Source organism: Culex pipiens, chromosome 1, assembly GCF_016801865.2.
Source record: "Culex pipiens pallens isolate TS chromosome 1, TS_CPP_V2, whole genome shotgun sequence".
Lineage (NCBI taxonomy): Eukaryota > Metazoa > Arthropoda > Insecta > Diptera > Culicidae > Culex > Culex pipiens.
The window spans coordinates 132,780,587-132,807,163 of NC_068937.1; the positions used below are offsets into that span (position 1 = coordinate 132,780,587).

Here is a 26,577-nt window from a genome sequence, read left to right on the forward strand (position 1 = left end):
CATACTGTGTTACGGAAGGAAGTCTGACTCTGAGTGGGCGGGAAACGCCCCAGTTTCGGAACTCCGAACCACCGGAGCGGTGCTCATTTACCCTAAAAGTGGCCCTCGCAAGGAACCACCCAGCAATTCGCGTTGGCCGGAAGAGCGAAATTTATGGATGCTGACGTGCAGCGAATGCGAAAGGTGGTTCATTTTCTGTGTGTGTTTGCAGAAAATTTCGTGTAATTAGTAGCGGCAGCAGCAACGTTCGGGATGATGAATTATCCTTCTCCCTCTCCGGGAAAGTGGTCTCGACCTCTTTCGGGGAGAGGGACGCAGAAGTTGGGCCATTTTCGGGGAGGTGACTGTCGGTAGCACCTGAGCACAATGGGAGTGGAAGATGAAAGACTTCCGGGGAAAAGGTGGGCTGTGGAACTGCTCTGAAATAAATTTTGTCCGACATTTCTCAGAATTTATTTTTAAAATGGGTTTCATTTCGAAGTAAAATTAAGGAGAAAATTTCAAGTGCACTTAAACCTTTTACAAAAAAGACAAAATCTTATGCTAGATCAAAGCAATTAAGCTGATATTTGAACGGTTGATACGTCATACAATTTTCTACAAGTTGTCGTACCAGTTTGTAGGAAAAATTAAACGTATCAAAGAAATCCCATTTTTAAGGAAATACGTTCTAGTATCCCCCTTTGCCCTTAACTTTTGGTATCACACATTTTTTGTATCACATTAATCTTTTTCTTGGAAGTTTATACTCAATCAAACTCCATTTTTAGCTCCTGAATCTTGATATTATTTTTTCCATTATTTTAAAGTCCTAAATGTCCTGAAGTCCAAAATAAGGTCATGAAGAACAAAAATAAATGCCAATTCATCTTTGGGCAATAAGAACTCAACGTCCAAGTGTTCTAATGCTCTCAGTTCAAATGACTCTTCCTAACTTCTTAACATCCAAGTACACTTATATTCTAATGCCGGTTTCAAATGTCCTAATGTCTAATAGCAAAAAGGTCACCAAGTACAATGGTCTACTGGCAATAATGACTCAACCTCCAAGAGCTGTATCGCTCTCAGTTCAAATGACTCTTCCTAACTTCTTAACGTCCAAGGACTCTAACATTCTTATACCAGCGATTTCAAATGACCTAATGTCCGAAAGCTCTTACATTATACAGCACAGGATGAATAGTGTCCCAACGTCTAAGGGTAGTTAGGACTGAACATCCGAGAGCTCTAACGCTCTAAGTTCAAAATACTCATTGTTACCTCTTAACGCCCAAGGGTTCTTATATCCTAATGTCCAGGGTTTCGAATGACCTAATGCCGAAAAGAAATAGGGTCATAAGGAGCAACGATTTATTCCATATCGTCTACGGAACTAAACATCCAATTGCACTAACGCTTCCAGTTTTGAAGACTCATCGTAACCTCTTCACGTCCTAGGGCTCTTAAATCCCAATGCCCATGGTTTCTGATGACCTAATGTCCAACACAATTAGGTCATAAGAAGCAATGATCAACTCCATAACGTCTACGGAACTAAGCATCCAAGTGCACAAATGCTTCCAGTTTTAAAGACTCATCGTAACCTCTTAACGTCCTAGGGCTCTTAAATCCCAATGCCCACGGTTTCTGATGACCTAATGTCCAAAGCAATTAGGTCATAAAGAGCAACGATTAATTCTATAACGTCTGCGGAGCTAAACATCCAAGTAAACTAACGCTTCCAGTTTTAAAGACTCATCGTAACCTCTTAACGTCCTAGGCCTCTTAAATCCCAATGCCCACGGTTTCGAATGACCTAATTTTCAAAAGCAATAAGCAATGTCACAAGGAGCAACGATTAACTCCATAACGTCTACGGAACTAAACATCCAAGTGCACTAACGCTTCAAGTTTTAAAGACTCATCGTAACCTCTTAACGCCTTAGAGCTCTTAAAATCCCAATACCCACTGTTTCGAATGACCTAATGTCCAAAAGCAATAAGGTCATAAGGAGCAACGATTAACTCCATATCGTCTACGGAACTAAGCTTCCACGTGCACTAACGCTCCCAGTTTTAAAGACTCATCGTAACCTCTTAATGCCTAAGGGCTCTTAAAATCCCAATGCCCACGCTTTCAAATGACCTAATGTCCAAAAGCAATAAGGTCATAACTACCCACCATTGAAAAAACGGCTAATATCCACTTTTGGCAAAAACGAGATATTAGCACCAGCTGGTAGAGGACGTTCCAACGCATCTTCTGGACCTTGAATTTTACTGAAATAATGTTTAGACTTGGCTGCCGATAAGAAAAACCAAACGGCTAATATGCCACTCTTATGGGAAATTGCCTTGACGGAGATTTTGTGACAAACACAAAAACGCGTTTTTCTCGGAATACTTGATTTGACATAACAGCCGAATTTTCAATTATGGGCAGATAAGGAGCAATGATTAACTCCATAACGTCTACGGAAATAAACATCCAAGTGCACTAACGCTTCCAGTTTTAAAGACTCATCGTAAACTCTTAACGTCCTAGGCCTCTTAAATCCCAATACCCATGGTTGCTAATGACCTAATGTCCAAAAGCAATCAGGTAATAAGGAGCAACGATTTATTCCAAAAAGTCAACGCTCTCAGTTCAAATGACTCTTCCTAACTTTTTAACGTCCAAAGGCATGAATGTCCTAATGTCCGAAAGCTCTATCGTTATACAGTGCAGGATGATTAGTGTCCAAGTGCAAGTCCAAGTGCGCTAACGCTTCCAGTTTCAAAGACTGATCCTAACCTCTTAACGCCCAAAGGATTTTATATCCTAATGCCCACAGTTTCTAATGACCTAATGTCCGAATCAACTTCGCAACGTCTAGGAGCAATAAACACTCAACTTTCACGAGCGCTAACGCTTCCAGTTCAAAAAACTCTTCTTTCTTGTCAAAAACCTCGAACATCCCAACGTTCAAAGGGCTCTAACGCTCCAAGTTTAAATGTCACTACCGCTGAAACGTCCAGCACAAAAGTAAGCAAAAAACGTTGCATGCTCCCTTCAAGTAAACGGTAAATCGAGACATTTTCCATTTACACCACACTTACATCACGCCAGCTCGCGCGGACCACGTGTGGCAATTAGAGGGGCCATGAATAATCAATACGCGGGGCAATTAAGGTTGGTTGCACTTTGCACCGCCATTTTTTTTTATTTTCGACAACCTCGTCACTCACCGCTCAGGTAATACGGCGTGACACACGTGTGCGCGTGCATGTGTGGATTTGCGCGTTGAGTCCGAAGGGATTAATTACGGAAATTAATTACTGTTGTTGTAGCGGGTTTCCGCGTGTTATCCGATGGTCGCTGACGCTTAAGGGGTAATGTATTATTAACCAGTTTGGAGCGGTGTCAATTGGAACACCTTGAGCGTCAAGTTTGACGACGCGTTCAAGACCTAGCTAACGCTAATGAACTATCGATTTTCCAAATTTATATTTTAATAGCAATTTAACATCGCTGAACAAAGTGACCTCTCCTAAAAAAAACCTCCCACAATAGATTGTTCTTAATCACAATGACACACCACATCAGGAGGGCTCTCCAAATGCTTCTGGATCGCTAGCTTTAGTCAACGGAACACACACGTGTGTGCCCGGGACAGACAACACAACCTCCTAATGGTGCAGAAAATAGCGCCTTGTCATTACTGGCAGCCGGTGCCAGCGACCACCATCACCTCGCTGTCAGGGGGAAAGGTTCCCTGTCGCTCGGAACGATGACACACACAACAACAGGTGACATTCGCCGAACGGGCCAGCCTGGGTGGGAGGCCCTTTGGGGCCTATTGTTAGGATGACGGTGCGGACAGTGGCGTACCTGGGTGCTTGGAAAATTCACCTCAAATTGTAGAAATTTGTAAAGCAAATACCGAAGACTCTAACCTCGTCAATTCCACTAACGCTTAAATATTTTGAAAATCTTGAAAGACATAACGTTCAACTTGAAGGTATCTAACGCCTAAATGTCTAGTGTTTCTGAAACCATTACATTTCAGAACTAACGCTTCAACATCCAAGAGTTCAAGGGTTCTCTCCATCATCACAAAATTGAAAAAGGCTCAAACGCTAAACATAAAGGATACTAACGTTTCATCACCAAAGGATTCTAGAGAGCTAACGTTCAAGTGTTTCAACATCATCCATCATATATAGCAAAAGCCTATAACGCTCAACTTCCAGGTCGCTATTGCCCGAATTTCCAGTTTTTTTGGTGCTCTTACGTTGAAGTTCACTGAACACTCAAAGAAACCATGGGTTCCATATTCTGGTGCGGTAACATCCAATGGTTCTTACCGCCTTTCAAGGTCACTAACGCCTCTATGTCTAGTGATTCTGACAACGATTCAAGAGTGTTGAGGACCAAATATTCTCTACTAAATCCCTCTCAACCCCTCAATTTTTTGAACTCTAACGCTCCAAAGTTTCTAACGCTTCCATGTCCAGGGATTGAGTGCTAACGTTCAAGGGTTTCACCATCATCACAAAACTCTCAAATACTCTAATGCCAAAATCTCTAGTGGCTCCAACGTTCAATGACTCTACCAATCCCATCGCGTACGCCACTGCCTTCAGCAGCATCTCTCCTGCCGACACTGACGTCCATTCGCCGCGGGCACACTTCAGAGCACTTGGACGTATAATCAGATTGTTGCGAACCTCTCTGGGGCCATCCGAAGCCGCGACCTGCCGCGGCCGGTTGTGCCAGGTCATCGCGGCGCGCGCGTTCCGTTTGATGATGACGCACCAAAAGGCAAAAAGCACCACCATTCAGGAACGAGGCAAGGCGAAGTCAATGAACACAAAAAAGGCAGCTCTTCAGGAGGCGTTTCACGTCGGCTCGGCGTATTAAAAAGCAAATATGGGACTTTAATCGCTTATCATTTATCAAACGTCGACCACCGACTCTCTCTCTCGTTGTGGCTCGTTAGCGTGGTTGGCTCGGAAAAATTGGGGAAAATTCATCATTTTTCACCCTGGCAAAAAACGGTGGTTGGACCACCTCGTTTCGTGCGCAGCAAAAATTCGTTCGAAAAGAGTTCAGAAGAGGGTGTAATGGAGGTCGATTTTTTTCTGGTTCTTCTCGAGACCGAGCTACCCGAAAGAACTTGATGAAGTAGTGCTATCAACTACGCACTTGGTCGACCTTATGGTTTCGAAAGGGTGCCGGCAGAGTTGAGTGGATCCATCACTTTGGTTATGAACTTGGTTTTTTGGGGTAATACGCAAAGGAAAGGGTTTAGAACTGTTCAAATTATTATTTAACTTTTTATTTATTTACAACAAAACAAAACGTGAATACACAAATACAAAAATACAAAAACACAAAATGCAAAAATACAAAAATACAAAAATACAAAAATACAAAAATACAAAAATACAAAAATACAAAAATACAAAAATACAAAAATACAAAAATACAAAAATACAAAAATACAAAAATACAAAAATACAAAAATACAAAAATACAAAAATAAAAAAATACAAAAATACAAAAATACAAAAATACAAAAATACAAAAATACAAAAATACAAAAATACAAAAATACAAAAATACAAAAATACAAAAATACAAAAATACAAAAATACAAAAATACAAAAATACAAAAATACAAAAATACAAAAATACAAAAATACAAAAATACAAAAATACAAAAATACAAAAATACAAAAATACAAAAATACAAAAATACAAAAATACAAAAATACAAAAATACAAAAATACAAAAATACAAAAATACAAAAATACAAAAATACAAAAATACAAAAATACAAAAATACAAAAATACAAAAATACAAAAATACAAAAATACAAAAATACAAAAATACAAAAATACAAAAAATACAAAAATACAAAAATACAAAAATACAAAAATACAAAAATACAAAAATACAAAAATACAAAAATACAAAAATACAAAAATACAAAAATACAAAAATACAAAAATACAAAAATACAAAAATACAAAAATACAAAAATACAAAAATACAAAAATACAAAAATACAAAAATACAAAAAATACAAAAATACAAAAATACAAAAATACAAAAATACAAAAATACAAAAATACAAAAATACAAAAATACAAAAATACAAAAATACAAAAATACAAAAATACAAAAATACAAAAATACAAAAATACAAAAAAACAAAAATAAAAAAATACAAAAATACAAAAATACAAAAATACAAAAATACAAAAATACAAAAATACAAAAATACAAAAATACAAAAATACAAAAATACAAAAATACAAAAATACAAAAATACAAAAATACAAAAATACAAAAATACAAAAATACAAAAATACAAAAATACAAAAATACAAAAATACAAAAATACAAAAATACAAAAATACAAAAATACAAAAATACAAAAATACAAAAATACAAAAATACAAAAATACAAAAATACAAAAATACAAAAATACAAAAATACAAAAATACAAAAATACAAAAATACAAAAATACAAAAATACAAAAATACAAAAATACAAAAATACAAAAATACAAAAATACAAAAATACAAAAATACAAAAATACAAAAATACAAAAATACAAAAATACAAAAATACAAAAATACAAAAATACAAAAATACAAAAATACAAAAATACAAAAATACAAAAATACAAAAATACAAAAATACAAAAATACAAAAATACAAAAATACAAAAATACAAAAATACAAAAATACAAAAATACAAAAATACAAAAATACAAAAATACAAAAATACAAAAATACAAAAATACAAAAATACAAAAATACAAAAATACAAAAATACAAAAATACAAAAATACAAAAATACAAAAATACAAAAATACAAAAATACAAAAATACAAAAATACAAAAATACAAAAATACAAAAATACAAAAATACAAAAATACAAACAAAATACAAAAATACAAAAATACAAAAATACAAAAATACAAAAATACAAAAATACAAAAATACAAAAATACAAAAATACAAAAATACAAAAATACAAAAATACAAAAATACAAAAATACAAAAATACAAAAATACAAAAATACAAAAATACAAAAATACAAAAATACAAAAATACAAAAATACAAAAATACAAAAATACAAAAATACAAAAATACAAAAATACAAAAATACAAAAATACAAAAATACAAAAATACAAAAATACAAAATACAAAAATACAAAAATACAAAAATACAAAAATACAAAAATACAAAAATACAAAAATACAAAAATACAAAAATACAAAAATACAAAAATACAAAAATACAAAAATACAAAAATACAAAAATACAAAAATACAAAAATACAAAAATACAAAAATACAAAAATACAAAAATACAAAAATACAAAAATACAAAAATACAAAAATACAAAAATACAAAAATACAAAAATACAAAAATACAAAAATACAAAAATACAAAAATACAAAAATACAAAAATACAAAAATACAAAAATACAAAAATACAAAAATACAAAAATACAAAAATACAAAAATACAAAAATACAAAAATACAAAAATACAAAAATACAAAAATACAAAAATACAAAAATACAAAAATACAAAAATACAAAAATACAAAAATACAAAAATACAAAAATACAAAAATACAAAAATACAAAAATACAAAAATACAAAAATACAAAAATACAAAAATACAAAAATACAAAAATACAAAAATACAAAAATACAAAAATACAAAAATACAAAAATACAAAAATACAAAAATACAAAAATACAAAAATACAAAAATACAAAAAATACAAAAATACAAAAATACAAAAATACAAAAATACAAAAATACAAAAATACAAAAATACAAAAATACAAAAATACAAAAATACAAAAATACAAAAATACAAAAATACAAAAATACAAAAATACAAAAATACAAAAATACAAAAATACAAAAATACAAAAATACAAAAATACAAAAATACAAAAATACAAAAATACAAAAATACAAAACTACAAAAATACAAAAATACAAAAATACAAAAATACAAAAATACAAAAATACAAAAATACAAAAATACAAAAATACAAAAATACAAAAATACAAAAATACAAAAATACAAAAATACAAAAATACAAAAATACAAAAATACAAAAATACAAAAATACAAAAAAAGCACCGCATATGGGGGATGCAAAACCGAAGCGTGCATAACTGAGGCACAGAGCTTATGGGATTTTAGCTATATGGGAGATATTGGCTATAATCCTATGAAAAATCATTCAAACTTCAAAAAATTATAGTGTTTTGGAATCGGGATGATGTCAACTATTCATTGCTATTATAATTATATGAATATTTTCACAAAAATACGTATTTTTCCTGTATTTTGAAAATGCATTTTTTTTCTTAAAAAAACTCAAAATTTGTGTTACTACAATATGGGTAACAAAACTACGTATTTTCGAAAAAATACTCCAAATTTCAGTTTTTTCAATATGAGTTTCAAATTATCGGAATTTTTCATACATTTCGAAGGTTTTGCACATTTTTTTTAAATACTACAAAATTTCACAAAACTACGCATTTTCGAAAAAAAATACTCAAAATTTCAGTATTTTACAGTATGGTTATCAAATGATTAAAAATTTTACATACATTTTGAAAACTATAACATTTTTTTCAAATGCTCAAAATTTTCACAAAACTACGTATTTTTGAAAATAATACTCCAAATTTGAAGTTTGGATGATTTTCCATAGCCAATGTCTCCCATATAGCCAAAATCCCATATCCCATAACTGGGGCATGACTTTACTAATATTTGAGATGAATAATTCAAGAACTGTTTCGAAGAGTCTGACATAAAGTTTGTTAGCTTGTTATTTTTAATGTGGGTAATTCTCTATCAACTCACACGAAATCGGGAAAAGTTGCCCCGACCCCTCTTCGATTTGCGTGAAACTTTGTCCTAAGGGGTAACTTTTGTCCCTGATCACGAATCCGAGGTCCGTTTTTTGATATCTCGTGACGGAGGGGCGGTACGACCCCTTCCAGTTTTGAACATGTGAAAAAAGAGGAGTTTTTCAATAATTTGCAGCCTGAAACGGTGATGAGATGAGAAAAATCAAAATTTTCGCAAAACTACTTATTTTTGAAAAAAAAGTTCTTAGCATTTCAGAATTTTTCAACAATTGGGATTTTTTTAAACATTTCAAAAGTAATAAAACATTTTTTTAAATACCCGTATTGTAAAAAACTGAAATTTTTAGTATTTTTTCAAAAATACGTAGTTTTGTGAAAATTTTGAGTATTTGCACAACTTTTTATATTTCATTTGAAATGTATGGAAAAATCCCGATAATTTGATACCCTACCCATATAATTTGTACAATATATTTTTGAATTTTTTCGAGAAACATTGCATTTTGAAAATACAGGAAAAATACGTAGTTTTGTGAAAATTATAAATGCAATGGATAGGTGACATCATTCCGATTTCAAAACACTATAATTTTTTGAAGTTTGGATGATTTTTCATAGGATTATAGCCAATGTCTCCCATATAGCCAGAATCCCATAAGCTCTGTGCTTCAGTTATGCACTGGGCAGTGCTAAACCGAGGCAGCTGTACGAATCAAAACCGAAGCAGTGCAAAACCGAGGCGTGCAAAACCGGGGCATGACTGTACTAATATTTGAAATGAATAATTCAATAACTGTTACGAAGAGTTTGACATAAAGTTTGTTAGCTTGTTATTTTTAATGTTGAAAATGTTTTTGTAAAAGCAAAATTGGAATTAAAAATTCAGATCAGATTTTAAAAATTTAAGGAATTTTGCAAATCTTGGTAATATCTTTAGATGTTCAGCAATCAACTAATTTATATTTAATTTTGCTCAATCGCAATCTATTCTGTACAAACCTTCAATCTTTAAATCATCCAATCAGCTGGAAATATAGACATAAATCGAGACCGACGCGCAAACGCCGTCAATCGTGCACGGTTAAATAAAGAGGTTCGCCTCAAAAGGGGTTCTGACATGAAATCATTAGCCCGCCTTCAGCAAGCAAATCGTCTTAGACTGTTTCCAGCGAAAGAAAAAAAAGTAAAAATAACAGTAACGTTCACGGCTTGAGGTTTCCCAAGAAATTTCCCTCTTCAACGTGATTTCTTTTTCTGCTGCTGCTCCCAGAAGAGAGCACCCGTAAAAAGCATAAAGAAAAGCAATCGCAGCCAATTACGATAACAGTCAGCACACTCCTTTGGTTGTGGGTCGGGGGGTTTGTTGGGGAGATTTACGATGAAAAGGCATGCAAAGCTGCTCCGGCACTCAGCAATTCCAACATGTTTTGCGATGGTGCATATCGGGATATCTCAATTGGTGGTTGTTTTCGGAATTCTTGGAACAGGTCTAAGCCTGGCTTATCGAAAATTTGCATTTTTAAGGCGGGCGCCAAGAGTTATGAAGCTTCAACACGTTTCCAGCAAAAATAACTGACCTTAAGAAATCTCACACCATCACAGGTGAAAATAATCGTCCAGGTTGATCCGATCTCGCACGTCCAACTTGTCATGTGCTCTATCGTCCATGCCCAAATCAAAACGGACACAACCTCTGGGGGCGGCACTCGAAAAATAATTTCACACCTAATCTGTTTGTATTCGATTTTGATTTATCTCGGCATTCGAGCCATTCCACTTCCGGGGCACGTTCCGTTTGCTGGTAAACATCGTCGTCGTCGTCCGAGAAGCGTCACTTGGTTGGTTCTTCATGGCCAGAGGAAATGTTCTGCGCCCCGTCTATCACACTTGATGGCACCAGACATGTGCGAACGCCCTGGAGTAAGTGTCACCAGTTAGGTTCGGGGTGTCTCCTACCCAAGGACCTGACGGAGGTCCTGACGAAGGATCCGTACGAGGATGGATAGGCAGCAGTGGCAGAGGGGGTCAGTGGGGTTCAATGGGTTTTTTTTAAAAAAGAATTGTTAATTAATCCTTTTATTTTCCCCTAAGAAGAATGATTGCAAAAGTCGAAATATTGAAAAAATTTATCAACTAAAATGCAAATTTTTACCTAAAATTCGAAATATGATTGAATTTCTATTTTGTCAAAATTTAAAAATGTGTCAAAAACAGCCATTTAACCTCACTGACCCCTCAAACCAGGAAGCTCCCTCTCCATAATGCATACCGACGCTCGATCCATCCATCCATCCGTATCAGAGAAAGACACTGTTCCGGCGCTGGAAATTATAATATCATGATGCCGCCAAAGACCCCAAACCTCCTCCTCTTCCAGGATTTTCCGATTTTCCGCCACCGTCCACCAAGTCATCCTTCATCGATGCAAAGGATTCGCTCTGGCGTGGCAGGGTTGCGTCTCTCGGAACTAGGGCGAAAAAGGGTTTCTGTGTCCTCCGTCACACTCATGCCACCACACACCCACACATACACAGTGTGAGCCGAAAGCAATCTCAGAAAGTGATACATTATCCGGACGTGTCGCTCAACAGCAACAACAACAACAGCGAGACAAGGAAGATGGGACAGGATAGCGGAAAAGGATGGAAAACTTTTTGCGCCGGATCCTTCTCAATAATACCTTTTCTCAGATGAAAGATAACATCAAGCACACACATACATGAGGAAACAAGAAAAGGAAAGTGTCACACCCACACCCACTTAGAGTGAGGGGGGTGTCGTTGGCGTTGTTGTTTGAGTTTGGTGAAGAGGAACAGTCATTTTTTTTCTGGGAAGTGGAGCTGTTGAAATGGTCAATTGATGGAAAGTTGAAAGGATTTTGTGGATTTGGGTAGGAAGTGTAATTGCACGGCTGAAATTTTGACATTTCTTTAGTATAATTCATTACTTCTTTTGGGACATTTTAAAACTGAAAGTAGAGCGTCAAATGTCTAGACCCCAGGGTAAAAAAAAACCTTCGGGTTTTCAATTTATTGCTTTTATTCTAACTCAAATTGTATTTAAAAAAAGTTTTTTTTATTTCCTAAAATTCCTTAAAAATCAATCAAAATTGGCAATTCAACAATTTCAAAATATCATCATTAGGCCGATGTAAATATTTTTCAAAGTTTTTGTCCCTAGGCTCTGGCTGGGGTCGAGGGGGGGGGGGGAGGCAGGGGCAAAAAATATAAATATTTAAATAACAAGCCATATGTTCAACATTTCCGTGAAAAAAAGTGTTTTAAAATGCATTTTACACTAGTTCAATTGTTTTGCAATCATAAGTTTTAAAAAAATGCGATATAAAACATCGCAAATTTTCAAAAATTCCAAAGATTTTTAAATCAGCCTAAACATGCTAAAAAATGATTCTAAACGCAGGGGAATGTATTTTAAATTGATTTCAGCTGATTGCATTTAAATTAAGGATGAAAATTTAAAGTTTTTTGAAAATATTTTTTTTGCCCTCTGATTTTTCAGGCCAACTTTGAAAGGGCGGAGACAAAAACTTTAAATAAAATTTGTATCAGCCTTACCCACAATAAAAAACCATAATTTTCAAAAAAATCCCCCATCAATATAGACTAAAAAAAATACTAATTTTTAGCATCATTGAACCAGTTTAAAAAAATGGGGAAGCCTTGTTTTTTTTTTAATTTTTATATATTTTTTGTCGATTCTAAGAATTTTAAAAATAATAATGGTATCAAAACTGTTCTGATGTATATTGCATTTCACAACATTTTTTTCTTTGAAGTTTGAAAAATCATTGGTTGTCGTTTAATTTAATGGGTTTTCATTTTGAATAATTTAACCAAAAAATGCATCTTAAGCATAGGTAGTGTAACAATTTCAATTAGTTTTATAAGTCCAGGTGGTTTGCCTTTAACTATTTGGACGCTGTAAAACCTCACTAATGTATTCAATTTCAAATTTGGCAGAAGAAATAAATGACTTCAAATCTTTATTAGTTTTTGTGGCATATCATTTACTGTTTGGACATTGACAAGCCAAGCTTTTTATTTTAAATTTAACTCAAGCATGCAGCTTTTTGTTTTACATTAGTGATGTTGTAATTTTCTCGTTACCCATAACTCATTTCAAAAAGTTATTTTCTCCCTTTGCCAAATTTCGAATCGAATTTATCGGTTTGGTTTGTCAGCGTCCAAACAGTCAATGGCAGACCACCTAAACTAATTTAAATTTGGAAATTATTGCACGATCAAAATTGAAACTCCCTTTCAAAAATAGTCTGGAATTTTCCATTTTTTTTTTATTTCAAAGGAAATTAAAGTCCAATTATCTGAAATACATTTTCCTGTATGAAAATCATATTTTAAGCATGTCTGGTTATTTAAAAAAATGAATTTTGATGAAATGCTAATTTAGAGTAAGGAAAAAACTTTTTTCACAATAATATTTCTGTAATACATAGATATTTTGGAAACTTTTGATTGCTAAGCAACTGGACCACATTTTTCATTGAAATGTTTAAGAGCGAGTCCACGAGCAAAGCATACCGATCTCGCATCGACCTCACCAATCTGCCTGAAATTTTCAAGGGTTGTTTGTACATATAAAACTAGCATCTGGCCAAAATATGAGCACTCTAGGTCAACGGAAAGTGGGGCAAATCTGGACACAAAATTTGAAGGTTCAAACACATCAAAAATCTTAAAAAGGATTTACTGCCCATGTTTGCATAAATGTCCCATATGCAAAAACAGCAAGCTGAGAAAAACGCCAGGGAAGTTTGTCCCTCGCATAGGGCTACGTGTTATGTTTTCACGAAAAAACAGGATTTCCTACTGATTTCTAGAACAAAGTACTGGATGTTATAGGCTCTTTTGAAAGAGCACACGATTTTGAACCAAACTGCATAAATAACTCAAAAGTGATGAAAATGCATATGGGACATTTATGCAATCATGGGCAGTTTAACTTAGGCAAAATTTAATTAGATTTCAAAATTCAAAATGCATCTGAAAGGGCTTAAAAAATGCAAAAACATGCAGGAAGAAGCATCCCAATCGGTTATATTTAAAAAATGTTATTTGCATTTTAGTGAAAAAATAGCTCAATTTTCAGCTTATAGGGGACATCTGGCAGTTTAGCAGTTTAGCATATTAAATATACACTTTTACTTGAAGTGAATTTTTTGGTTGTAAATTTTTGCTCGGGGGACCCCTTAGATCAAATTCTGGTGATAATTTTAACATATTCATGTTCCTGAGATAATTTCATAATAGAAACATGCATAAACATGTTTATTTTCATCCATTCTAACCCTTTAAAAGTTAAAGTTAATAAAAATTAAGAAGCTGCTTTTTTTCTGGAGTCATCTAGTATCCTTGGAAACGAACTTGATTTTCAATAAATGTGAATCGCTGCTCGTGGACTCGCTCTTAAACAGTGGTTTGCAATTTCAATTCTGTAACGTTTTAATTTTTTTGGACCCTCCTCTCTTGATTTTGGTCAGAGTCGAGGATCAAAAATAAAAAAAAAATCAGCTTTTTTTTTTTAAGGAAATGTTGACAAAAATAAAATTCATAGAAAAAAGCTTGATTCTGAAAAAATGTTCAATCGATATTCTCCAAAAATTCCCTGTAGCTGATTTTGCATTATTTTATTAAATCCACAACAAAACCATGATTTTTAAACAATTTACCCTTTTCGATTTTTTTCATATTTTTAAAGATTTTAGCGGACCTAAATTTTCAACTTTTGAGCAGCAACTAGCTGGACGGAGGTCATACCTTTTTTCATATTTTAAGTAAAAAAAAACCTGAAATGCAAAAGTTTATTTATATTTCACAATATCGTCATTTTTGTTGTCAAACAAATAAGTAAAATCTTAATCTAGTTTTCAATGATTCAGAAATCAGTACCGTCTGAAATTTTATTGACAATACATTTTTAAATAAGCTTTTTATTGGCATTTTCAAAACGACGATGTCAAGAAGTGTAGAAAATCAATACTTTTGCTAGAATTGCGGGAATTCCCGAGAAATTTACGATTTTTTCGGGAAACGAAATTTATTTATCCTAGAAATTTCTGGTATTGTTTTTTGACTTAGAGTAATATTTTTTCTGAAAGAAAAAAACTCTCCATAATTCTCCGCCAATTTAGGATTATTTTTTAGAGTGTAACAATGTTCTTCAAAGCTGTTGAGCAGACAATCATTTTTTTTAATGTATTTTAAAATTTCGTGTTTTTTCTAGCTTTGTAGGATTAAGAGTGTAAAGAAGGATCGAAGTAGCCATGCGCGAGTTCGGATGTGAAATTTGTTCGGTGCCGAAAATTTGACGTTGTTTTCGGTTTAAAGTTAATTTTTATTGGCAAATACCAAGAAAGTTTCTGCTGAGTTTTTCGGATTTTTTTGTGCTGTAAAAGAATCTACATGCTGAAGACAAAAGCGAAGCTCTGCGTGATTTTTTTTTCGTGTGGCGTAACGGAAAAGATTTCCATTTGGTTCCAGCCGTTCCGGCAAGGCTAGAAGCTGTGCACAACCTGCGGATGCCTGGATTCGATGATGTTCTAGCAACAGAATCGCATTCGATGTTTATTCGGTTTGTAGAATGCTTTGAAGAACCTTGGTGAGATCTTTCCATACTTTTTTTTGCTAGATAATTTATATTATATTCTATTTATCAAATGAAATATCCTTCCTACCCACCCTATCTTCCATGTCCTTAATCCAAATTCCACCCCCTCTTCCCTCGTCCCCTTCCTAAAAAAAATATAATTACCTGCAAAATTTACACTTACACACCCAACCACAACTCATTCGGAGCGTTTGGTACGGTATGTCCACGCATCCTTCCTCCCCTGTTGATTCTGTGAAATGTGATCCGTTCTCAGAATCTGTCTCTGCGGTTAATGCAACGCAGTAGGCCTGGCCGCTTTAATTTGCAATACATGTTCGGGGTTACTCGGATGTATTGCAATCATTAATATTGACAAGAAAGGACTTGGGGCGTAATCTAATCACAAGTTCTTCCAGGATGCTTTCTTCGGACTGGCTGCGCTTGTGTTCGATTAGATTAGATTAGATTAGATTTGTAGGATTAAGAGTGTAAAAATTTTCAACAAAATTGTAATTTTTTGTCGTTAAATCGCGATAGCTCGTAGTAGTTACAAACAAACCGCTTATGTTTTTTATATATTTTTTTTTTGAAATGTCTTCAATGTTTTTATTTGTTTTAAAATCCAATCCAAGCCCTATTGAAGTGTCAGTCGTGGTTTTGAAATTAAAAAAAAAATCAAAAAGTTCGATAATTTACGCAGGGTTTCCTAAATATCGTCGATTGGATTGAGCGCCTATATTTTTAAGATGGACTTTTTTATATAAATTTGTTCTTCACATGTTATGTTTCATGATGAAAATAATAGGAATCCGTCAAAAATATAATTGACTCGTCAATAAAATTATTTTTTTTTTTTGAAAAGTGTAAAGGTACAGATCAAATCAATGTTTAAACCAAATAACTCAAACCACTTGCAAAGAATTAAAAAAACATAGTGGCCATCTTTATTCATATGAAAACAGTCCGCTATCTGACAAAAGCCAATCTTTTTTTTTTCGAATCATTCATGAAGGCTCCAACACCCACATCCGATTACTCAGCTTAAGCCACTAATGGACAAACAGCCCGAACCTTACAGCTTGCGGGGCCCTAGAGCATCCCCACCAATCAGCGCTCGGCGGCAGCCAGATAGACCAAAAATAAACTCACCTAGATTTTCGACCTCGCAGGGCAGCACCAGCGTGTCCCCGACGACCGCCCGGTACGTGTGCCCCCGGGACGTGAACCGCGGCACCAGACCGTTGTTGGGTGACGATGAGAGACCTTTACTACTGCTGCTGCCTGAAAATTTAAGAGGGAAAATAGCATTAGTACTAGCGTTAAATTTTTGGGTATTGTTGTGATATTGTGATATTTTACAGAAAATTGTTTCACTCTCATACTGAAACAATTTAGGTAAATCAAAAAGAATTTCGATGACAGCGACAATCACATTTTACCCGAGATAATCTTCAACTACCATAACAACAGATAAAGTCAGAACAAAAAAAGGAATCCTGAAATGGTTTATGCAGAGTTCCAAATCCGAAAGCTGGAGCAGATTAAAATGTTTTCCAAACGTCATGTCGCATTTTGCACTTAACCTGCTCCCGGCCATTACCATTCACCAAGTCAACTCTCAGCAGTTAACCCTTGAATAACCAACAGGTGAGCTAGCATTAAACTGTAAAACCGCTCCCTAACCAGTCGGGGGTTACCCGAACGATGTGCCCGGCTTTAGTTTTAGCACAGAGTAAAGGAAAAGTTTTTCCGCTGGTTTAGAGCAGCAGCACACAAAAAAAGAAAAACGGCGCAAAAACCTTCTTATGGAAGACAAACATACGTGTCTGGATGAACTTTCTCGGTGTTACTAGGTGATTGCTTTCGAAAGGCAATCTGCACCCCCAGAATGCAATTCGTTCAATACTGAATGGTTTTGGAAGCTTAAGCTATTTGGTGATTTTTTGAAGCAGTTGGAAAGTAAATTCGGGGAAAGTGGAAAAATTTCCAATCAGCTCAGTTTGAACTTTTGACTTGCTGGAGTGAGGAATGATTACTTTCGCTATAAATTTGTAAATTTGTATGTGCATAAAGAAAAAAAAATTCCCAGATTTTAAGCAAGTAATTTAGTTAAAAGTAATTAAATTCAACTCCATTCATAAAATTGTAGAAAAGTGCACTTCTGGGGGGCAAAATGTAACTTTTTGTGTTTCTGCATATAAGCTTATTTTTGGGAGAAAAAAAATTATGCAGTGTTGTAGAGGAAACCGAACATGAAACCAAAATTTAGAAAATTTACATAAAGTTAAAGTTGAGTTATTTAGTAATCGTTGATTTTGCCGGTTTTGTATGGACGTCAAAAACAGCTATTGAACAAATTTCTTTGAACTTTTGTTTGCAAAGTATTCACAACATGCTAATTAGTATTTCCATCACATCCATGGCACATCACATAAATGGTTATGGTTTTTTAAATCGATTTTTCAAAATTAGCTTTTTGGCCCTAATTTTGATTAATTTTTTTGTGGCAGTCGAGAAATCTTGATTCTTCCTTAGGGGGTACCCCTTTTTCCCTAAGTCCATGATTAAGTTTTGAAAAATTTAGTATCACAATATTTTATAATTCTACATGGAAAAATAGCAATACAAAAAAAAATACAATAAGAAATAAATGTCACGCCTGATTTTAAATCAAAAAGTAATACGAAATTATACAAAAATAATTCTTTTCTGGCTACAATTTTTCAAAATATAACAGCAAGGTTCGATGTTTTTTTTTCTTTCTCAATTCTCAGTCAAATTTGGATTTAATTCGGTTAGTTAGGCTTTTACAAATTAAATTAAAAGTTTTTGTTTGTTCTCTCATCTTAACTATAAATTAAGTTTATTGTAGCACAGTTAAATTTTAAGCCAATTAAGATGTAATAAAAAATCAAAGTTTTCAAATGTGTTGAATAAAATAAATCCTTTTTTGACACTTTCTTAGCCAACGTTCAAGTTAACATACAGATGGCAAAATTTTTGAGCAGTTTTTAGAATTTATAAAAGAAAACGCTTTCTTAGAAAATATTTTTTATAAGTTCTTGTGAATAAAAAAATAATTTATGGACTTTTAAATATAAATCTGTGAGTTCCTTGTTTTTTTCTCGATCAAAACTAAGGTGCCCTTAAAATACATCGAAATTTGATTTTTTTTTATCATAAAATGAGCGTGATTTTTCAACCTTCAACAGCTCTTTCATTTGAAAAAGCAATACAATCGATTTAAACAATACCTTCTTCTAGTTTTGTATTCTTTCATGCGCAGAGATTTTTTTTTTAAGAAATCATGAAAAAGTAGATTTTTAATCATTAAAAATAAGAGCAGTAAACTTTAAAAAAATCATTCAAGCATCGCCAAATTTTCTTATGTAAATACTTTTTTAAACACTACGTTCATTCTCAAAATATATATTTTTTTAATTATTCCAGTCAGTTTCAGAGAAATAAAAAAATCAGTTTATTCCACATCCACCAATTCATTTGTTTGTTTTTATGATTTATTTACTTATGATATGAAAATATGTTATTATAACAAACATTTTATCCCCAAAATTTTTAATTAATAAATTATTTGTAGATCGTCTATTCCGGGATTCCGGACAAAATTTCCGGGGTTTTTCCAACACCGGGAATTCCCGAATCCCAAGATTTTTTTTAGATTTTGTTCCGGTTTCCTCGTAATTAAAAAAAATGTGATAATTTGGCCTCTGAATTAAGATGTGTTTGTTAAAAATAGTGACACACACGGAGAAAAAAGAGTTCCCAAAATCGTGAACAAGCGTTCATGAAAATGGGAACCACGAACAAAGTGTTCAAATCTCATGGTACGATTTCGAAAAACGTACCATGGCATTTGAACACTTTGTTCGTGGTTCCCATTTTCATGAACGCTTGTTCACGATTTTGGGAACTCTTTTTTCTCCGTGCAGATGAATACTAAGTATGCGTAAAACTTTTTAAGCATATATTTTGTACCACGAAATAGGAACTTTCATTAGCAACCGGCATCATGCTGGACTCAAGGCAAATGTAACGATTTGGGACAGCTGTTGAAGCCATATTTTTGTACAATTTTGTGATATTTTTGATTGATTTAGGATTAAACAGGAACTTTCGATTAAGTATATTGATTTACCTATCCCTATTCCGACTGTAGTCCCGAATGGCCCCAGTTGATGTTAGTGACTCAAATGAAGCTATAAGATAATTTGAAATATTTTTTGTTTATTTTTCTGATAATATCAAAGACAGCAAGAATTTTTTTTAATTAGGAAAAGACATTTATTTTTTAAAAACTTATTTCATGCACAATATCATTGGATAGAAATTGATTTAGTTTTAGATCAATAGCTCGTCAAATTAAAAAAAAATAAACTGCTGTCTATGTTCAGGTTGAATTCTAGATTATTACCAGTTATGGTTATCAAGTAATTCTACGATTTCAAGCTTCAATATCATAACAAGTGTATTGAAAATTGGTTTTAATTACTTTTCCAAAAATATCCCGAGAATTCCATGGATTTGAAAAATACTTTTCCCGTTTCCCAGGAAATTCAAAACCCGGGAAAATTGGACGCCCCAACTAGCTTAAAGTGGTAGAGAAAGGGGGATGCAGATTTATCTAAGCTGCATTTATCCTAAAATACAATTTGGAAAAGATATTCTTAACTTTTTTTCTTCTTGATTTTAGTTTCAGCAAATATTTTCAAAAGTTTTGGTCACCACCCTTTCAAACTGGACAGGTGTATAATGTAATTTAAAACATTTTTTCATTCAAATGTTAATTTTTATATTTTTGTAATTTTTGACTCTGGCCTGGGTCTAGGGACATAAACTTCAAAAAATATTTCAAAACATTGCTAACTTTACTGTAAAATCTGTAAAAGAATGAAACAATCTTACCTGAATTATAATAAATGGTTAATGCAGGAAAATTTGATTCAAATAGCAATACTTTGTTTTGCAAAATTAAATAGTGTCAATTCTGTATAGCTAGAGTGTCCAATTTCCCAGGGTTACAAATTTTCCGGGAATTCCCGGGAAATTTTAAATCGATGGAAAATTGTTCTAATCTTGGTTCTGAATCATATTTTGCATCAAAATTTAATAGGACAGCAAATTTAATGATGAAATTAAGTGTAAAGATCAACTAATAGCTTGACTGCAGGTAAAAATTCATACAACTACAAAAATATGTATATTTTTTTCTAATTTTATAAGCTAAAAATCGTACAATAAATCAAATAATGATCTTTGGTATTATCAAAGTGTTTGGACAGTAAGTAAAATGAATCCATATTCCACAATCTTAAAATTTCTTTAAAACTTGCCTCTATGACCAGTTTGAGAGAGTATGGTTTGACGTATTAAGTTGAAACGAATAAAATCATTCAGAATTTTTTTTCATAAACTTTCATACTTAAAAATCTAACTTCTCGTGTTTATTTTACTTCAAACAACTCAATGTTTTACAATATTTGGAGCAAGTTTTAACTATTTATGCATTTTTCGGCATCTCTTACACAATACAAAATAGATTTTTAAAGATTTTTAAATGTATTTTCCACTTGGTTTTCTGGTTTATAATTGATTTCTGTTAAACGTTTTTTCATCCTTAGACCATGCCTAGAGTAGAGCGACAAACATTTTTTCAAACATTTGTAACGGCCTTTTTTTAAAAATATTAAAAAAATCGAATCAAGTACATTCAACTAAATACTTTTTTTTCAAGTTGATAGCAACATCAACAGAACTTTTAAAAATTGTCATTTTCTGTTTTCTTTTATTTTTAAATGACGAAAATGTTAAAAAAATACATAAATTTCAAAAAACTTCAGCTGCTAGGTGTATTGGTTAGTCTTTAAAATAAAATAACGTGATTTATTTTTTTAAACAACCAATTTTGTACATTTGGCCCGCTAGCTCATTTCAGCTGCAAATTTGGCCCGGCATCCAAAAACTTTGAGCACCCCTGATGTAAAGGGTTTAAACATTCTTTATTCTATATCCAATTCTAGAGTTTTTTTTTAAATCCTATAAGCTTTTGTTTTTCATATGTTTATAGGACCTAATAAAAAAACTCTAATTCTTTACAAGGTTAACCTGAATTAAAATAGTTTTCTTTTATTAAGCAAGGTCCATTTCCAATTGCTTCAGAACTTAAAATTATCAGAAATAAATCTTGAAATTAAATTGAGTTTTTTCATTTTTTCTAGAGCATTTTCAAAAAAATGTGTCCAAAAAAATAAGAAAATGTATACTTCCGCTTTAATTTTGGGAATTTCCGGGCAATTTTAAATTTCCCGGGAAACGGGATTTTTTTTTTGAAATCCCGGAAATTTTTTTCCCGGGACGGGAAATTGAACGCTCTAGGCTATAGTTGTAAATACTCGTCTTGCATATGATTGTCCTTTTTTATTTTAATGCTCTTCAATTAACAAAAAAGTGTGTGTTTTGGTTAGCAAAAGTGCTGCAGCAATTTTGTCTAACTCTATTATTACTTACACAGAAAAAAAGTTGAATTTTGGAATGTTGAAAATTTGGTTGGTTGAATATTACCTCTTTTTTGTGTAATATTTCTTAAAAAATGTGTAAAAATGTAAACCTGATGAATATTCATCATTTCAGAGGTAAAATTAATCATTTTTTTATGCCACAAAATCTGTCATCATTTCTTGATGAATATTACCATCATTTTTTTCTGCGTAGCTTTAATTATTTAAATAAATTTACAACCACATTTTCTGCTTGCACAGGACAAAAAAGCGATATGTCCCCAGAATCGCCCACAACTCTGATTTCCCAAACCCAATTAAGGGACTCACCTCCATCGCATCACTCGTTTTGCGGTAAACAAGCACCCGAATTTCGTTCATTAGTAATCAACTTTTACACGCTGTTTTCCAGCAGTTGTTGACCTTTTCAGACCACCTGCAAAATAAACATTGTCCTACCTGATGTCCACCCTCTAATCAACAACATCGTTGCCGTCTCAAAGGACCTTTTCCGAAAACGAAAAACAATCTTATTTACATTGTGACTGAGAGCTCGGTTCGTTTTACATTTCAACTTAATTAACTCCATCAGTTTGTGTTGCACTGGACGTGGTTGGTCCCCCCCCGGAGAAATCCTCCCGCAAGGGGATCTGCAGTGCGACCGACGCTCGGAAACGCTTTCCAATTTCGGCAAACCAATCGAAAAAGCTTTCATCTACATGGGAGGGCAAACCGCACCTCGTCGAAAGCCAGCAGCAGCTGAAATTCAATTTTCATCTTCGAGTCGGAGCTTCCGAAAATCGTCATCGCCAGTCAGTCACTGTGGTGGAAAGTGGTTTCCTGTGTTGTACTGACGAGAGAGGGCGTCGTCGAACGGTGCCAGTGACAGTCACTCTATCTGGTCAGAGAGCTGGCAGTGTTGTCTGTGCACGTGAAAAAGCTCTCCATTTCAACCCGAACCCCTTTGTGCAAGCGAAAATAGGGAAAAGGAAAACTTTTCCTCTCGGACAATTGCACTGATTGACTCGCTGGAAATTGGATTGGCAGGTTCGGTTCCCAGTTGGGAGTGAAGTTTTGAAGCGGGGTTTTGTATGTAGTCTAGTATTAGACAAAATTAAAAACTTTAATTCTGCTGATAAATTCGACTCACAAAAATTATTCAAGGTTTCAGGAGGTTCCATCAACAACTAAGAATTTAGTCAAACAAAAGCCTCAGAACACTTGAATAAGAACAAATTTCAGTAGATGATATTATCTCGCAAAAGATACTCTCCACTTTTACTTCCTTCCGGCATCGATAACAAACCGACAAAAGACAACTTGGCGAAAACTCCCCCCCCCCCTCCCCCAGGCTTTTCTCATAATTCTCCTTAATCAGTCACAATTGCTCACCCAAAAAAAAAGCTGATAGAAAAAACTCCTGCCAAGCTCTTCTAATCTCCACCGAACATCACTCTTCCATTTGGCATATCTCTCCTCCTCGCCTTTCCAACTCAGCCTCGGAATGAATTGAACGTAACTCAATTGTCTTGTCTCGGAGCGCGCTTTTCCGGGGGAAAATTCACTCCCGAAAAAAAAACGCTCCCACCAAAAAACGCGCTTATCGTTTACAAAAAGTTAAATTAACTTGGCTGTCGCTTTTTTTTGTTCTTCTGTGTTGGCACGACGCGATGTTAAAGATTTTAATTAAGTTCGGCTAATCCGGTTTGAATGAACAAAAGGGGGGAAAAGTTAGGGTAGGAGAAGAACAAATCCTTTTTTTTCGTTATTTTGGGGCGAATGAAGCGATGATGGCACGTCGTGGGTTATCGTAATTGTCATGACTTGGCATTGATGCGATGAGCTACGTGGAGGAAGGATTTTGTGCTTGATTGATAAGTTGTGGCAATATGTTGCAGAATTTTATCTTTTTTCATGGTTTATTAATTTTATATTAAGTTTTTGTCTCCTCCTCCCCCTTCAATGTTGGCCCGAAAAATCAGAGGGAAAATATTTTTTTTTTTTCAACAAACTTCAAAATTTCAAAGAAATTTTAAGTGCAATCAGCTGCAATCAATTTAAAATGCATTCCCTTGCGTTCAAAATAATTTTTAGCATGTTTGGGTTTATTTAAAAATCTTTAGAATTTTTGAAAATTGTCGGTCATTAGTATCGCAAAAAGGTTTTTTTTTTCATTGACATTTTTGTTTTCGTCAAATCTAACATTTTTTTAAGACTGATGATTGCAAAACAGCTTAACTAGTGTAAAATGCATTTAAAAACACTTTTTGCATTCAAATGTTGAGAGTACGGCCTGTTATTTTAATTTTTAAATTTATTCATTTTTTTATAAAACTTTGTGTGGGCCTTCACCAAAGAAGCCATTTTGTGTCATTGATTCACCCATACAAGTCTCCTTACAATTTTGGTAGCTGTCTATACAAAAATGATGCGTAAATATTCGTATATTTGAAACTTTTGAAACAATTTTCTGGTAGATTTGTTGTCTTCTATTAGAAAAATAGACTAAACTCACAATCCAGAGGTCGCCGGTTCGAATCCCGCGGCGGGCGCTCTAAAATTCTTTGTGTAAATATGGGTATTCGGCGCCGTCGCTCCGTGCCATACTTTCATACACTTAGGAGCCCAGGGCGGCGAAGTCCTTGTAGATAAAAAGGAAGACACTAGTGGTTGATACTAGCAATGGTGGCCGACAGCTATAAAGTCAACTTCGTTTTATTAGAAAAATAAATGTAAGTAAATGAAAAAAGCCAATTTTTAAATTAACTCTTTTTCACAAAATGTAAACAATTTTCCAAATCCATATTTTTTTTCTATTATTGATTTTGTTTAGAGCACAAAAAATCGAATTTTCGTGCCACCAAGTTCTGATTTTTTGAAAAAAAAAGTGAAATAAAAATTGAAATAAAAAATAGAAATTCTGGCCAAAATCAAATTTGCAACGTTTTTCAATGATTTAGCCACTTAAATTTTTAGAGGAGCGGACGTGGCTGAATGGTTACGATGTTCGCTTTGTAAGCGAATGGTTCTGGGTTCGATACCCATCTGCTCCCAACGAGAAAGTTCTGGACTCATTGAATTTGGAATTAATGAAAAAACTTCAGCTCACGGCGGGGTTCGATCCCCTGTTCATAGGATTGGCAAGCAAAATGCTTTCCACTTTACCGTGGAGCATTAGTAGGTTTAGTAGGACTTAGACTGATATAGTTGAATCCAAGAAACGGACGAGAATAAAGTTGAATGCAAGTTGAATATCAGAACATACAAGAATGCATTGCATTGCATGCATGCAGGCGCATTTGAAATGAACCTACATTACCTCGCTATAAATAGCCTGGGCGACTGCTAGAATTCATCCCATAAGAGATGAGAAGAATTGAAAGCATTCCCATTAGAAATGAGAACACACGAGGAATTCGAACAACAATGCCAACCGTCGTTACTACTCGCCTAGGGTGGCTCCTCAGACCATTCACCTTCCCAAAAACCGTCCAACTCCAAGCGAAACTTACTTGAGGATACCGTGGAGATTTTCCCTTAACCCACCGGAGGTCGCGTACGTGTACTTTGTACACAGTTTGTAAGGGCACTTGTAAGAAAGGCGAAAACACGCGACTTCCCGAAGGTTAATACTCTTAAAAAAGTGGAGCATCAACACTTCCCGTCTTCCAATTCCCTTTCCTTGTCCCTGGTGCGCGGTGGAGATGGGAGCGGCCGGCAATGGACGGCTGCCATGGTGGTGAGAATCTGGTTCAGGTGGAATTGGTTCTATTCCCAATTATCGATTCCTAGGCAACTTGGGCTTAGACAATCATCACATCACATGGCGAAAATCCAGTCTGCAATCCGCTAAAATCACCGTCTCCTAGCGAAGCGAAGCGATTTAGCCACTTCAATTTTTATTTAAACTGAAAAATTCCTGTTTTTCGATGTAAAAAAGTAGTTTTCATAATTCTTTCCTCATTTGTTTTCAAATTGTTCAGAAAATCTCCAATAAAATTGCTTAAGAGACATTAAAGATTGGACCTCTGGTTGCTGAAATACAGCGAGTAAAAGAAACAAGAAAATTAAAGTTTTGTATGCCTCATCCCAACATTCTCACATTTTCTAATGCCAATATCTCAGCAAGTAAGGCCATTGCAATTAATTTTCAAAGTTTAAGTCACCCCCTCCCCCCCACCCCCCCCCCTTCTAAATTGGTCTGAAAACTCAATTATTTTTGAAAAAACTTCAAAATTTTAGTGGAAATAGAAGTCAAACAAACTGAAAACCATCTGAAATGCATTTTCCAGCGTTTAAATTCATGTTTAACATTTCTGCGATCCATTTAAAAAAAATTGTGGAATTCCAATAAACAGCACCGCAAAAAGATTTTTTCTCAGTGAAAAAAAATCCTTCAATACCTATTTTTTTTAAAACTAATGAATGCAAAACAACTGGACTGCTGTAAAATGCATTTTAAAACACTTTTTTAATTCAAATGTTAATACCCTGTAATTTGAAAATTTATATTTATTTTATCTAGAAAACGGTG

At 33.8% G+C, this 26,577-nt stretch overlaps 1 protein-coding gene across 2 annotated transcripts in view; it reads right to left on the reverse strand.

The window, feature by feature from the left end:
- LOC120431685 (hemicentin-1) overlaps nt 1-26,577 on the reverse strand; it is a 444,046-nt gene that overhangs the window by 124,493 nt on the left and 292,976 nt on the right. For both annotated transcript variants that reach the window (XM_039596803.2, XM_039596810.2), the window contains exon 3: nt 16,678-16,809. In XM_039596803.2, coding sequence (XP_039452737.1) covers nt 16,678-16,809 — 132 coding nt within the window. The remainder of the gene's footprint in view (nt 1-16,677; nt 16,810-26,577) is intronic.